The sequence below is a fragment of the Otolemur garnettii genome, unplaced genomic scaffold (genome assembly GCF_000181295.1).
Source record: "Otolemur garnettii isolate 467f Iridium unplaced genomic scaffold, OtoGar3 scaffold00004, whole genome shotgun sequence".
NCBI lineage: Eukaryota > Metazoa > Chordata > Mammalia > Primates > Galagidae > Otolemur > Otolemur garnettii.
The window spans coordinates 24633393-24649408 of record NW_003852399.1 but is presented as its reverse complement, the minus strand read 5'-3'; the positions used below and the strand labels follow the sequence as shown (position 1 = coordinate 24649408).

The 16016-nt window shown below is 35.9% G+C and overlaps 1 protein-coding gene across 3 annotated transcripts in view; it reads right to left on the bottom strand.

The window, feature by feature from the left end:
* Positions 1-11099: 11099 nt before the first annotated feature.
* The window catches only part of UBR5 (ubiquitin protein ligase E3 component n-recognin 5), a 153338-nt gene continuing 148421 nt past the window's right edge, over positions 11100-16016 (bottom strand). For all 3 annotated transcript variants that reach the window (XM_023517422.1, XM_023517434.1, XM_023517425.1), the window contains exons 58-59: positions 15176-15261; positions 11100-12264 (exon numbers count right to left, since the gene is read on the bottom strand). In XM_023517422.1, coding sequence (XP_023373190.1) covers positions 12052-12264; positions 15176-15261 — 299 coding nt within the window. In that variant the 3' untranslated portion in view covers positions 11100-12051. The remainder of the gene's footprint in view (positions 12265-15175; positions 15262-16016) is intronic.

Below are 16016 nucleotides of genomic sequence, written 5' to 3'. Positions count from 1 at the left end.
TGCCCATGAAACTGGAATCTTATCGATTTTATTGACACCCTCATTCATAGTAGGATTTCATTAGTTACTAAGTGGTATATGCCTCTTAATCTTACACTGTACCACAGAATCATTCTTCCCTGCCATCAAATTAATATCATTGTTGCTCTCAGTCTTGACTCCTTCCTTGGGCTTTTTGTCAGCCATGGAGAATACCAGAGTCTTCTCAACTGCCACTTCACAAAAGGGGTACCAAGTCACAATGAACAAGCACACAAGCTGCCCTTTATTAAATAAATTTAAAATGTACAGCGAGGGGAAAGAGTTGGTGTTGACTATTTAAGATAGGGTATGGGAAAGGATTATACTATGCGATTCTTTTTTTTTTCTTGAGACATAGTCTCACTCTGTGCCCTTGGTAGAGTGCCATGACTGTGGCATCCTAGCTCATAGCAACCTCAAACACTTGGGCTTTTCTTGACTCAAGTGATCTTCTTGACTCAGCCTCCCAAGTACTTGAGACTACAGGTGCCTGCCTCAACACCCAGCTAGTTTTTCTATTTTTAGTAGAGATGGGAGTCTCACTCTTGCTCAGAGTAGTCTTGAAAAGAGCTCAAGCAATTCACCCACCTGAGCCTCCCAGAGTGCTAGGTTTATAGGTGTGAGCCACTGCACCCTGCCTATACTGTTTGATTCTTAATGTTACTGTTCCTGTCCTGTCTTTGCTACATCAGCCTTCCTCACTTAACATGGTGTGGTTATGAGGACCATAGAAGAGGATGAGCAAGAATGCTCAGGAGACAAAAGGTAGAGCCAACACACCTTGTTTTGGAGAGATGCAGAAGTAAGCATATCTGAGCACAGCTGTAACTTTGCATAAATTAGCCTGCTGAGCCACTATGGATATTGTCTGTTCTTGAGAAAAGCACATGTGGGGTCAGAATGGATATTACCAATGGGCAGCTAATTTAGGTATAACATAGCTGTCATTCTGGAAGTGACATATTTATTCCTTACCTTGAGAATATTTAAGATTTACTTACTTGGTCCTTTCAGCCCTTTCAGTCTATAAGTGGCACTCATTTGTCTCGTTATTTTTTATCTATGTTCAATACACAAATGTTCCATTTATTCTCTCTTTAACATGCCTTACAGATCAATAACTATTTACTGTTTATACTTAACTCATTGTGAATATCATCTCACAAGCCGTTTGCTCCAGTACTTCATTTCTCTCAATTTCTGTAGTAGAATTGTCTGGTTTTTTTGTTTGTTTGTTTTTTATAAAGACAGAATTTCACTTTCACCAACGGTAGCGCCGTGGTGTCACACAGCGCAACCTCCAACTCCTGGGCTTAGGTGATTCCCTTGCCTCAGCCTCCCAAATAGCTGAGACTACAGGTGCCCGCCACAACACCTGGCTATTTTTTTATTGCTGGGGATGGGTTTGAACCCACTACCCTCAGGATATGGGGCCGGCGCCCTGCCCACTGAGCCATAGGCACTGCCCTAGAATTTTCAGTTTTAAATATTATAGTAAATACACATTACAGTGCCTAGAACAGTGTAGACAGTATGAATTAGTTTCCCCCAAGATTTTATTGTTATTATTATTATTTTTGAGACAGAGTCTCACTATGTCACCCTTGATAGAGTGCCGTGGCATCACAGCTCACAGCAAACTCCAAGGCCAGCAACTCTTGGGCTTAAGTGATTCTCTTGCCTCAGCCTCCCAAGTATCTGGGACTACAGGTGCCTCCACAATGCCCGTCTATTTTCTGTTGCAGTTGTCATTGTTGTTTAGCTGGCCTGGGCAGAGCTCAAACCTACCAGCCTCAGTGTACATGGCTGGTGCTATAACCACTGTGCTACAGGCGCTGAACCAGATTTTATCATTTTTTGAGATGAGGCCTTGATCTGTCACCCAAGCTGGAGTGGCATGATCATAGCTTACTGCCATCTGCAACTCCTGGGTTCCAACAGTTCTTTGGCCTCAGCCTCCAGGGGAGACTCTAAGTTAGGAGTACATTATCACACTTGGCCCCATGTTTTAAAGTTGTGGAAGAACAAAAAAATTAAATATGTAACTGAGATCTCTGATAAGAAGAAGATCCTACATCTTATGTAGACTTTATGGCATATTGTATTATCTTAAAATGGCCACAGCAATATTTCTGGCCTGACTTGCTGTTCTAGAACTTTGACAAAACTCCCATCAAAAAGTGGAGTCTAATACCTTTCTTTTTGAATATGGGCTGTCATCACTAACTTCTAACATATAGAATACAGTCATGGAACTCCTAATGACATTTCACTCAATATTGGACTGCATATAGGATGGTCATCCCATAAAATATTTATAATGGATCTGAAAAATTCCTATTACCTAGTAACATCATAGTTAGAGCACAACACGTTATGTGTTTGTGGTACTGTTGGTGTTTAAGCCTGTGCTACCAGTTGTATAAAAGTATAGTAGACAATTATGTATAGTGTGTGATACTTGATAGTGATAATAAATGACTGTATTACTAGTTTATATATATACCATTCTATAGTTTTTATCATTATTTTAGAAAGTACTTATATAACAAAAAAGTTAACTGTAAAACAGCCTTAGGCAAGTCCTTCGGAAGGTATACCAAAAGAAGGTATTATTATCATGGGAGATGACAGCTTCATATATGCCCCTAAAGACCGTCCAACAAGATAAGATGTAGAGGTAGAAGACAGTGATACTGATGATCCTAACCTGTGTAGACCTAGGCTAATGTGTGTGTTTGTGTCTTTTTTTTGAGAATTTTTTTGAGTCTGACTTTGTTGCCTTCAATAGAGTGCTGCTATGGTGTCATAACTTACAGCAACCTCAAAGCTTGGGCGTAAGCAATTCTCTTGCCTCAGCCTCCCAAGTAGCTGGGAACTACAGGTGCCTGCCACAACGCCCGACTATATTTAGAAAGTAAAAATAGAGGTCTTGCTCTGGCTCAGGCTGGTCTCCAACCTGTGAACTCAGACAATCTACCACCTTGGCCTCCCAAGTAGAATTACAGGCATGAGCCACTGTGCCTGGCCTGTGTCTTAGTCTTAAAATAAATAAGGATATAAAGAAATATTTTTGTACACCTATACATACATAGAATTTGTGTTTTAAATGTTACTAGAAAAATGTCAAAAATTTTTTTAAAAAATCAAAAAGTTTATAAAGTAAAAAACTTACAGTGAAGGTTAATTTATTGAAAAGAAATATTTTATAAATTTAGTATAGGCTAAGTGTACAATATTTATAAAGTCTGTAGTAGTATACAGTGATGTCCTAGGCCTTCACATTCACTTACCACTCATTCATCTAGAGCAACTTCTAGTCCTGTACTCGCCATTGAAGGTAAGTGCCCTATACAGGTATACCAATTTTTAAATTTTTCATACCATATTTTTACTGTTCCCTTCCTATGTTTAGGTATATTTATATACACAAATACTTACCATTGTGTTACTTTTGCCTACAGTATTCAATATAGTAACATGCTGTACAGGGTTGTAGCCTCGGAGCAATATATGTAGTAGACCATGCTACCTAGGTTTGTGTAAATATACTCTATAATGTGGGCACAGTGAAATCACCTCCTGACACATTTCTCATAATGTATCCCCATCATTGATACATGACTCTACATGACTTTTAACCCTATTTCATAAAGAACAGTATATACACCTTTTGCCTGGTTCTTTCTCCTTTGGGAAGCTTATCCTTGGTTAGATGTAGGTACTGTTTGGTAAGGGATATAAATGGGGTGATAGTCCATAGAAAGGAAAGGAGGCCAGTCCGGGGCCAGAGTCAGCCGGCTCCTCCCAGTTGCAAGCATCTTTATCAAGTTTATCAGTACAGCATGAACGTGAGTGAGGATAGCCATGTGAGGGTCTACCTCCTAAAAAAGGCCACCAGCCAGGGTGAAAGTCCATGCTTGCAACATTCCAGGAGTAATTGCCCTACAATATTCTGGAGAGATGGGGCTTTAACCATCGTTCTGCAGTTCGACCTGGACCTCTGGCTTGGCCATTATTCTGTGGTTTGATCTTTGGCTCAATGAATTTGACTCTTTGGCCCAATTCCTCTGAATGGGTACCTCACTAAAATGGCTGTGCTTTTTTATGCTAAGGGGGTATCTAAGGTTTGAGGATCCCTTTCCCACAGGCACCATGCTAGAGGAAACCAAAACTAGCTCAAACAGACCATGTGAGAAGTTCATATGGAAAGTCACTGAAGCACCAGCCAGCAGCAACAACTTCTAGATTTTGAATGAACAAGTCTTCAGAGGATTCCAGCTCCTAGCCATCACATCTTCCAATGGAAACCCAAGACATCACAGAGCAAAAATAAGCCATCCTGTGTCCTGTCCAAATTCTTAACTCAAAGAATACATGAGCATAGTAAATGGTTGTTTTAAGCTATTAGCTTCAGGATAATGTGTTATGCAAAGTAACTGGATCAGCCTTCATCCTACTTCAGAGAGATTTGTGTGGTAATGACCTACCTAACAAGCTAATATAGCCTATTCTATAGAAAATATATGATTTCAGGCTACTGTTACTGTGTACCATTCAATGGGTAAACCCTCATTTCTCAAACTTAATTGAATGTCTCAACCTCTTTAAAAAAATATTTTCACAGCCACTTTGGTATTGGTTTAAACTATATACGTATTGTTACTTAAGCATGTACAAACAGACCAGTTATAAACAACTTATTCTTAAAGCTTTATACACCTAAACAATAAAAATAAATATATAAATACATCAAGACTGTAGACGTGGTAAAATTCAAATTTGTGACCTTAATGGTAATGTTGCTTTGCTAAAACTTCATTGCATTAATGTGAAATTTGTAGTGACCATTAATTAAGCATGTTCTTTTGCATTTCAGCCATGGGGGATAGATAACTACTTTTCCCTAACAACTCTTTATCTGCCTTTCATGAGGAAGGAATGTATCATTTACATATTAAATTTTCCCTTTTAACTTTGACTCTATTGCTTGAAATCATTGTCATTATAAATGCTCATCAAGGTAATCCAAGACACTGTATGTGAATAAAGAATCAAAGTCCTTGTAGAAAACTGTCAGATCCTGAACCCTAGTTTGAGAATCACTAAAGTAAATGAGTCTATATTTAACAAGCCATTCATTTATCATTCAGGAATGCCTACAGTGTGCAGGAAAGTGACAAATTTGGAGATAGAGAAATTCTAGCAAATTGGAATAGTCCAGATGCAGAATAATGCTGGCTTAAAATAAAGCAGTGGCAGTGGGGAATGCAGAGACTTGCATGTGAGTTAAATAAATATACACAACATGACTTGATCAGTAGTTGGATAATTTGGTGTTTGAGGATGCAGTAAGCAATGATGACGCTAGCGCACTCTAGCCCAGGTGACAGAGATTTGGTGGTTAATTTGAATGTGGAGGAAAGAAGTTGAATATAATTCCATGTTTCCAACTCAGTAACTAGGTAATTGATTTGTAAACATCTTTCAAACCAGGCAATGTTCTATTCATTGGGCTTAGAAGAGTGAACAAGGATAGAGTATGGTAGAGGGAGAATTGTATCTCTGTCACCTGGGCTAGAGTGCAGTAGCATCATCATTGCTTACTGCATCCTCAAACTTCTAGGCTAAAGTGTTTCTTCTGCCTCAGGTGTGTACTACTATGCACAGCTAATTTTTCTATTTTTTGGTAGGGTCTTGATCTTGCTCAGGCTGATCTCAAACTCTTGCCCCTCATGGAAGCCTCCCACCTGGGCTTCCTAGTACATACATGAGCCACCACACCCAACTGACTACAAGTTTCTAAGTAAAACACTAAACTGTTAACAGTGCCTTTCACCCATGAAATCTTAGTAGGAAAATGAGTTCATTTGAGGCTGTGTTGAGATCAGGATGCTCATGACACATCCAACTGAGGGTATCTAGTAATGTGGTCCAGATGTGACTGGCTCAGGCTTAGATGTTTCTAGTTCTTGCAACCTCAAAGCCATACTTAGGCATACTTCACCGTATTTCACATTCATAAGCAAAGCACTTTTCTCAAAAGAACCGGCAAGCAATACAGGTTCTTTACAAAATGTTCAAAGTACAGTACTAAGAACATTTTCTCCCTTAACTATTTCAGACTAAGTTGCTAAGTTAAATGCAGAAGAAAGGAAGTTGAGACTACTTTGTAATATGTGTGGGAGCATTAATAGGACAGTAAGTAGTTTTTGGTCACAGAGAAGGATAGGTAAGACTTAACATTTCATAGGTACAGACCTCCAAATGAGATAAAATCAACAGTATGTTCCTAAACTGGAGTTGGTTTACTTGAATTCATTCATCGATAAATACTAACATTATATTGAGCACTGAAAAGGGAGAGGTAAGTGATGTACAATTTTTAGACTTCGGGAACTTAAAAGAGTAGAAGGAAAAAGCAAGTTTTGTAGTTCTGAAGCAGTACAAAGGAATAGTATCCAAACCAGCTTTGTTAAGGTGTGGGATAGAGGGCAGAAGAGCTGCTTGGGGAGGTAGCCAAACTGGATTCTGAATATGAATAGGAATTAGCTGTTCCAAGATGAGGGACCATAGAGAGAGGACAGTAAGGTCATAGGAACCAGTAAATATGGGCTCCAAGGTGACAGAGGGTGCCCAACTAGGGAACTGTAAGTCTTTCAGTATAACAAGGGATCAAGTAAAGATAGGTTGTAAAACAAGATTCTGTGAATTTCATCTTACATAACTGGAAAGTCAGTGTATTTTAAACAGGTGATTAGACTGACACGCATTTCAGAAAGATTATTCTTCCTCTACATATTGAAGGGAGCAAAATAAACAATCCAATTAGTGGGCTGTTAAGTAATATAAGATGGTAGTGACTTACAAGTTAATGATAAGTCAATGTGGAGAGAAATAGATGAATTCAAGATACAAGGATTTGGTTTAAGGTAGCAGTTAGTGGTTAATTTGAAGGCAAGAAATTGAATATAACTCCATGTTTCCAACTTAGTGACTAGTAAATTTATTGATTTGTAAACATTTTTTAAACCAAGCAATGTTCTATTCACTAGACTTAGAGAAGTAAACAAGAACAGAAGTTTCTGATAGCTTCTGTGCTTATGGTCACTAGACAGTAAGCAAGAACTTTCAGATGGTACATGGACCAAGGATGGTAGAATTGATTTGGCTTATGCTCTGAATATTTTACGGTAAAGTCACGGCTGTGGGAAGGCAGGGGCTGCCAGTCCCTTGTTACTCTCAGTGAGAGCATAGCGTTAAGAGGTAAAAGTAAAGAATGACCAAAAAAGCTGCATGAAAATCTTGTTTTCACTTCCCTCAAATCACTGTAAACCTTCAGCTGTTATACCTTAATTTTGGCAAGTTTTTTCCTCCCTTACCTACATGTTCCAAGATAGTTCTGCTTAAGTTTTATTTTTTGAAAGAGCTCACTTTGTCATCCTGGCATCATTGTAGCTCACTGCAACTTCTAACTCTTGGGCTAAGTAGTTCTGCCTCAGCCTCCTGAGTAGCTGGGACTATAGGCACCTGCTGTGATGCCAGGCTAATTTTTCAGAGACAGGGTCTTCCTCTTGCTCTTGCTCAGGTTAGTCTTGAACTCCTAAGCTCAAGCAATCCACCCGACGTGGCCTCCTAGAGTGCTGAGATCACAAGCGTGAGCCACCAGGCCCAGCCTTAAAGTTTTATTTTAAAAATAAAAGAATCACTATGCTTCAAAGTCTTTCAGGATGCTTCCAAAAAGTTTGTATAACCAAGAAAACTTAATTACCTCTTATCCAAGTCAAGGACCATGGCTTTCTTTACAGTGCTCTATCACTTCATTTACTGAAAAAAATAATATAGTAGTTCCAGATATTTGACACTTTTAAGAAATTCTTTCATTCAACAAATATTTGAATGCTTATTGCCTTCAAAACCCTGTACTTCAAGTTACAAAATTTAGTTTAACATCCTAAATTTTGTCAACTTTGGCTGTATCTTTTTAAATGGCTCCATTCTGTTGTGCTTTTTTGAGTGTTTGCTGATCTTAATTTTGTAACTGCTAGTCTGTGCAGCCTAGAGGATCAGATAGACACTCTAGGAATCAAAGCCTCTACACTTTATTGTACTTGGACTTCAATGCCTATATTTTTAGACAATTTGTAATTGCTTGAGAGGAATACTGTTATCTGTTTTTTTATGTGGACAGAATTTTTTAAGGAAAAATAACATAGATCTAGCTATTCCTTAAAGTTACTAAATGAATACATTAAAGGTGATCATTATATAAGCCTCTCATTTCTATAGGTCATAGTAGTGCTTATTAGACAAAACAAAAATTATAAATGTAGTTGGTGGTCAGGGAGCATGAGGTGCTTTGTTTTTGCTTTCTTAGAGCTAACTCATAGTACTCTATAAACACATCAAACCAAAACTATACCCTTATCCAGAGAATGGTAAACCAATTTAATCATTTAAGTAGCCAAACTTCAGCTTCCCCTTTGAGAAAGTATTTCACATACAAATACATGACCTGATGTTTTTCCTGAAGAGATGCTACTTGTATCAAAGTTACCAAGTAACAGTACAACTAGAAATAATCAAAGATACATTCTGAAAAAGATTCAGGAAATAAGAGTTATTTTACCCATGAAAGACATATTTATTTTTTTTTAGAGCAAGCACCTCTTTATACCGTGTAATTAAACTTAAGAACAGAAAGTCAGGTTTTCATTATGATGCTGTTTGTTTTAAAAACATTTGGACTTAAAAGGTAAGTATCATGGCTGATTTTAGATAATTCCCACAGCTTCGGATTTCTAATTATTGTCCTTAGGGAAAATTATGAAGCTCAAAAAAATTTTTTAGACATCTTTAGCAAAAATAAATTACTGCCTTTTCATAACGTAGCCAGGACTGTTATTGGAATATTTCATTATTCTATAACCAACTCACTTACAATCATACTTTTTATAAAATGTATAGCCCCATGTTTAGAAATGCAAGTTCCAGAATGCCTGAGGGACTCACTTCAGCAATAACTAGCTGTGTAACCTTGAATAAGTTGTTTAGCCTGTGTCTCAGTTTTTTGTCAGTGAGGATGGTGATAGTCCATTTTGTAGAATAAAATGAGATAACTATGGACTTTGCGAAGTGCATAGCACGTAAGTACTCAATAAAAGTTGCTCATTAAGACAGATTTCATTTTGTAATTGATAGTCTAAAGTTTTTTGGATTTTGAGGTAAAGAAAGATAATTTGCTTATATTTAATGTAAAATCTTGATAATAAGTCACATTTTAAATACACTTTTACACTGATTAGTGTTTAAAGAATTAATCTCTATGTTCATGCCTACACATTTACGGTGATGTAAATATTAGAAATAGCGTCAAACACTACCCAGGTGCAGTCTACCAAAGGTACTTCCAACCAGCCTCTTTATCAGGAAGAAGAACCCAATTTGGAACTAGATTATGAACAGATGTAGTTTTTCGTAGGTTTTAAGTAGGAAAGATTTGGTTCTCAGCAGATTTGCAGCAGGAGGAATTACATTTCTAAATAAAAAGGAATCCTCTTTGGGGTATTTTCACCAGGGATGCTCTATTAAGAATGAAGATTTATGGCTTCCATCAAAGGCTTACTAACAGTAAAGGAGTTGAGAGGATGAGCAATACTTAAGAATTTGAATTAATAAACCGCACAACTGAATTGTATTAACACAAAAACAAGAGAACTGTCTCAAGGGAATATCTCAATTTGAATTTAAACCTAGAAATTGCTATCTTTTAACACATAAAAATAGTCTTATCTTTATGGGATATGGAATGTTGGAGGGGGGGCAAATACTAAATATTGAAATCATTCTCTCAAAAGACCCTTTCAAGTCTGCCCTAGTAAGCTATTCTACAAGGTAAGCTTAAAATTCAGAAAACCCTCAGTAAAGTTCATTCTTGGTCTTCTCTTCCTGAATTTATTTTCAGTTTTATTAAATTTAATCACTAAACAAGACCAAAAGAGAACTTTATTTTACATTTACATGGCTTTATTTTACATTTAGAACCGTTTTAATGGTTTACTTTTTAAAAGGACTCCCTCTGCTTTTAGTATTACTGAAAGCATTTTAACCAAAATCTTGATTTAGGAAGACTTAAGACATTGTGCATTATTTTAAGTATTTTCATTCTTTCAATAACTATTAAAAATAAATTCACAATTAGGGTTTCAAATGTCCTAATCATATCTGTCTAGTTTGTTCTCATTTAATGTTTTATCAGTCCCATAGTGTGCATACAGAAGTTAAGGTGATAAATTTTATCTTTCAAACACATTGCTTATCAGCTCTTAATCTAATTACTATTTCATTTATTCAGAAATAGCATTTAGACATAAAAACCAATGTCTCACTTTGTAAGAGAACCTTTGGCTAATTTACACACATCTAATACAGCGTGTTATATAAGTTTTAATACAATGAATTTCACTACTATCATTCAGTTTTAAATATTTTTTATATCAACAGGGCTAAGGATATCATGTAGTTCAGTCTTTTGAAGGAAGTTATATAATAAAAGCATAGTGCCTTTGAACATGAAAGTTATCCCCAAGGCCAGAAGGCCTATAAAGGAACTGTAAAGTAGTAGAGATTCCAGAGAATTTCTCTCATTTGTAATATGTAAAGTGACTAAAGTCTTTATTGAAGACTTACTGAAGAAAACAGCTTTCCTTATTATGTCATTGAATAAAGCTACTATGATCACAAGAATTTAAGGATATTGGTCCTAGCTACATAATTAATGGGTCATCAAAAAAGGACCTGTCACTTAGTTATCAAGTGTAAGTTAACTTCCTATGCCAAGTAGGGGTCACACTTCACTTCTCTCATTTATAAAAAGAAAATGTGGCCTGGCCAGTGCCATTCAGGATTCTCTGCTAACTGTAAAATGTGGACTGATTTTTTTCTGTTTCTTATAGTCCATAAGTATATAAACTTTCAGTACGTTAAATCAAAATTTTTATGCACATAACCATGTCAGTATATTGCCCTTAGTTTAAAAATGTACAACTACATAAATAAAAACTATTGTTTCTTCAATATTACTTGACATTTCTTCTGTAATTTTATTTAAAAAAGTAAATGTAACAAGATACTTAAAAAAGGCTAGATACAAAAGTAGTTAAGCTGCTCACGAACATTTAAAATTTTCCAAAATGTATCTTCAATAATCATGATCTTATAAAACATTTTACAGTTATCAGAAAGTGCCCAGGCTGAGTTTACATAACTGAAATACCTTAGTACAAATGTCTAGTTCGAACTGAAGTGCAGTAACCTCCTGACTGCTCATAGGGATACAAAGAAAAAAAAAAGGTGACTGTGTTAAAGTATTGTGCATTGGCCCCATTGTATGTACAAAAAAGTGCCCTCACTTAAATGAACAAATTACATGCAAAATATTAGTGATATCATTTAATATCCTAGAGTTCAATGCAGCCAAAACCGCAATAAAAGTGGTTTTTATAGGTAAAAGTGATTTCATCTCTAAGATCTGAATGTCAAAGAACTTTTTACAAGTTCCAAATACATGATACACAATTGCAGCCAACCACAAATTAAACACCATAAAAAAAGTTAAAATGAAAACACAGAACATACTTAATTTTTTATTTTGAAATTCCCTATTCCCTCTATACAATAACCTTTGCTGAAACACTTTCCACAAAGGCAGCAGTGAATTATCAGAACATTTTACATTTTTCCCCCTCAGAAAAAAGATAAATCACAGTGTAAATTATGTTGTTCTGCTGTCATCTTTGGCTGGGGCAAGACCCAGAAGTTGTTGACTAGCAAACCATTATAGCCAAATGTTGCCAGGGCTCCTCAGGCCTTTAAGCTACAAACTCAGCAAGGAATGTTTGCATGTAACCTCTTGAAGGTACCACCAGTGGGGTATGACAGCATTAACTTCCATAAATTTTTATAGACAAATGGAAAAAAATCTACAAAATTAGCTAGTAATATTACACAGCAATACACACTTTTTATACTCTACACAAAACCAAAATTCTTGGTCTTAATGGCGAGTAGCAATTTCTGTTTGAGAATCTGTTTAGAGGAATAGAGTGGGACGTAAAGTCGAGAAATACAAGTATTTGCAGTAGGAAGATGTTGGTCATCTGGTGGTCTTATTGTGATTGAGGGCATAGGCTGGAATCCTTCTTCACTGGCTGGTAATGACGGGCTTGATGTCCAAAAGTAAACCTAAACAGGAATGTAATAATTATAATTTTGGCTTTTAACAGATGAATATTCAACTCTTAATTCTGGCAATAAACACAGAGCCTTGTTCTGATGTTAAAACCTATAGGAGGTAGTGGATATTATTTTGAAATGGGTTTTAAATTTATTATACTAAAAAGGAAAGGTATCACTCATACCTCATTCAAAAGGGATACAAAGAAAATAAAAGGTGACTGTGGTAAAGTACTTTTTCTTTAAAAAGTGTGTTTAATGAGTTAGCAGAAGAAAAAAGTATCACAAAATGAAAAAGTGACTTTCTGTCTCAGGGCCTCAGTTTTCTCACCTGTGACATAAGGCTATTGTACTAAGTGGTTTTTAAATCGCAGCTAAATTCTACAGAGTGAATATCAATGGGAAAAGAGGCACAAGGCCTCCAAACAAAATATATGGTCTTAGGTTCAAAACTCACACAGGTTATGTAAAGTTATTTTGCATTTTATCTAGTATCAAAAACAATCCAGTATTATCAGTGCTACCTGGTAATACAGAATAATTTTTTAGTAATTAAGGGTTGGAGAGCATCTGTACATCAAAATTCATGTAATAAACCATATTACCCCTGAGTTTTACTATATATCTATAATATTGTATGCAACACAGTGTAAATAAATGAAGCCCAATAAATGTTAACTTTTTAAAATAATAAATGTTAACTTCTACTTTACTTTTTAACCTAAATGTAATAACCAAGGATATACTTCCCTGAAATACTGATTTCTCTGAACACATAGGTTAATTCCTCATCAATTCATACGCACGTACCATTCTTCAGTCATAATAAGACAGTGTCTCTCTCCTACGGAAAAGCTTTTTTAATCTAATGCATTTATAGCGCACAACTAAACAGTGAAGTACATCCAATTTCCCAGAGTGACAAGGAAATCTAAACAAACTAATGTTATTTCCTGAAGCATAGTTGTATGAAAAACCTCATTTAGAATGCTATAGGAAGGAATAAGAAAAAAACTCCCCCCAAGTATCAGGATCTACAAAATCCAAAGAGAAATACATAAGAATTTGAAAGGTTCTCTGTAAATGAAGACAGCCCAAATCCACTCATTCTGTAGACAGAAACAAGCTTAACATAAAGTGTTTCTTCAAAGAAATGTTGTTAACCAAGGTAGATGACTACGTCACTGGACCTCTAAGAAGTTGGAATAAGAGAGATATGAGAGGACTTCTCAAAACTTTTACTAGTGAACTATGACTCTCCAAGAGGAAATTAAACTGTGTAGTCTTACCCAATAACCCCAGACATCTTAATAATTTATAGGACTAATAATTCATGGGAACATTATTTGGGAAACCCTCTTGTGTCCTTCAGCTCCTCAGGCACAACAGAATAATACATCTCAGAAGGGGAGAAGGCACAAGAGTGTACGGGGTGGAGACACCTTGATAAAATGCTAAAGCCCTAGGAACAGATTTTCAAGACTTTAAGCTGTGAAGCTCACAAATTAAAGCTGTTGACAGGAAATTTTGAGGTTTTTACTGAAGGAGATTTTCTTTTTATTAAGGTTAAGTAGTTAGCAAAATTTTCTTTCAGTAGACAGCAGAAACTAAAGTGGGCTGACTAAACTGAGGATATGGCTTAAAAACAGAAAGCTGAAACTAGAGAATAGATTAAAATAGTTCTAAAATGTAGACCTCACAACAGCAAATTATTTCCATTACAGAACTGATAAGGGTCTTGTCTTAGGGCAATAGGTATACTGAATTCAAAGACTGACTACAGGTGGTAAACCCAAATAAGCTATCTGAGTGATTATGAAACCAAACAGGGACAGATGAGGTACTGGCACTGGTAAGGACTTTAAGAAGTAAGACTGGGAAAGTCAAATGCTGACCCAATATATCAAAACTACCTGAGGAACGCTGTAAGTCAAAATTACCAGGATAGAGAAAAGACAAGAACTGAATCAGGTGGCAGCTAAGGACTGCTGAACAACCTATTTCACCACAGTAGAGGAGGAAAGCTCTTAAAGCCATGTAAAGATTCAGGAGTACTAACAGCAAAAACTTCCCTCCTTCCCTCCACTACCCCCCAAATAAGCTCCTGCTTGAATGAAGGTAAATGGGAGTCTGAAAGTTGTGTTCTTTTCCTGCACAAATAACTGCTTCTCATCATTCAAATAAAGCAGGTATATATACCGTAGAAATTGCATCGCTTTTAAACATTCCATGAGTGGTCTGGTTTAAAGACCTAAGACTGGTTAGATAGGGGAAATGTCCCGGAGAACCATGAAGAATGAGTATAGAAAAGATTTTTGGGGTTTTCTGGATAAGAAATGACCTTCACATTTTGACAAGAAAGTCTAGAGTAAACTGCCTTTTAAGATTAACGGGCAGGTTGATTTGGTTAACAGGCATCCTTGAGGACAGACAAAAGTTCACTGAGTTGGTAGACTTTCCACTAAGATCAAAACTTCTGTTATCTAATTTAATTTATAATTCGAAGTTGCCTGGGGCTCTGTGCTGATAAGAAGTAGAATTTAATATCCACATAGCACAATTAAGCTACTTTTTTCCTAGTGAACAGCTGTCAAAAGACTCTTCAGAAATTTTGTCAGAGCTTGCCACCAGTCAAAAGGATTAAGTATGAATATAAGGAGTAAGCACTATGATAGGGAAAGAAAACATGTTCCAACAGCAAGGTGGTATCATCTTAGGGAAAGAAGGACAGCATATTAATATCTAAATACTACTTAACTTTGCTTAAAGCTTTAGAGTAATTCAGATATTCTATTATATGGAGTACAAGAACAAAAACTGCCTTTTATTTTTAAAAATTTCTGAAATTAAAATGACTAACATTACAAACTGCAAAGGCACAGTATTTTAAAATTTTATATCTCCTACAAATTTAACTTACAAGATCTTGTCGTTCTGTCATGCTCATCTTCTCTACTATTGACCAGAACCAACGCTTGAACTGTAACAGCTTCTCAGCATTTTCTCCTAAGAAAGAATATAAACTCAATAGACATTACTGTCTCAGTTATATCTTCAGAATACTGCTGACCTTCTTATAAAAAAAAAAAAGATACAAAATTAAAATGTTATTGAAGATTAGTCTAATTCTTAATACAGAAAATAAAGACCATTTATACAATGTAAAACTTCTCTACAGTTTATCAGTCTATCCTAACTCAAGATGACCAAAACAAAAAAAAAAAAAGAATCACTAGCCTCAGAATGGATAATCACAATAACTTTAACCCAATCTGTAAATCATGATTCAGTCCATGACCTAAACCCAGTATTTTTCAAATTTTAATGAGTTAATAAATGACATGGGAATCCTTATATAATGCAGATCATTCATTCACTGGGTCTTTGGGGCTGAAGGAAGGTAACATGAGTGATGTTACAATACAATTCTAAAAAGCTTCCAGATGATGCCTACACTGTTAATCTGAGGATCATACCTGAAGTGGCAAAGTCTTAAGGCAGTTTCTTTAGACATTTTGTTTTCCCTCCTAGATTTTTGGTTTATAGATGTGACAAATTCTCACCTTAGTACTAAAAACTATATTTAAAAGTAGCACAAAAACTATTATACAGCAACCTATATATTTTAAAAAGAAAAAACAAGAACACTTATCCAAATTTAACTTACTACAATTTGGCTCAATCTTCTTACAAAATAGGAAAAAGGGAAAAAAATGGTACCTTTATGTACCAATACATAGACATATATGTATATCATATAT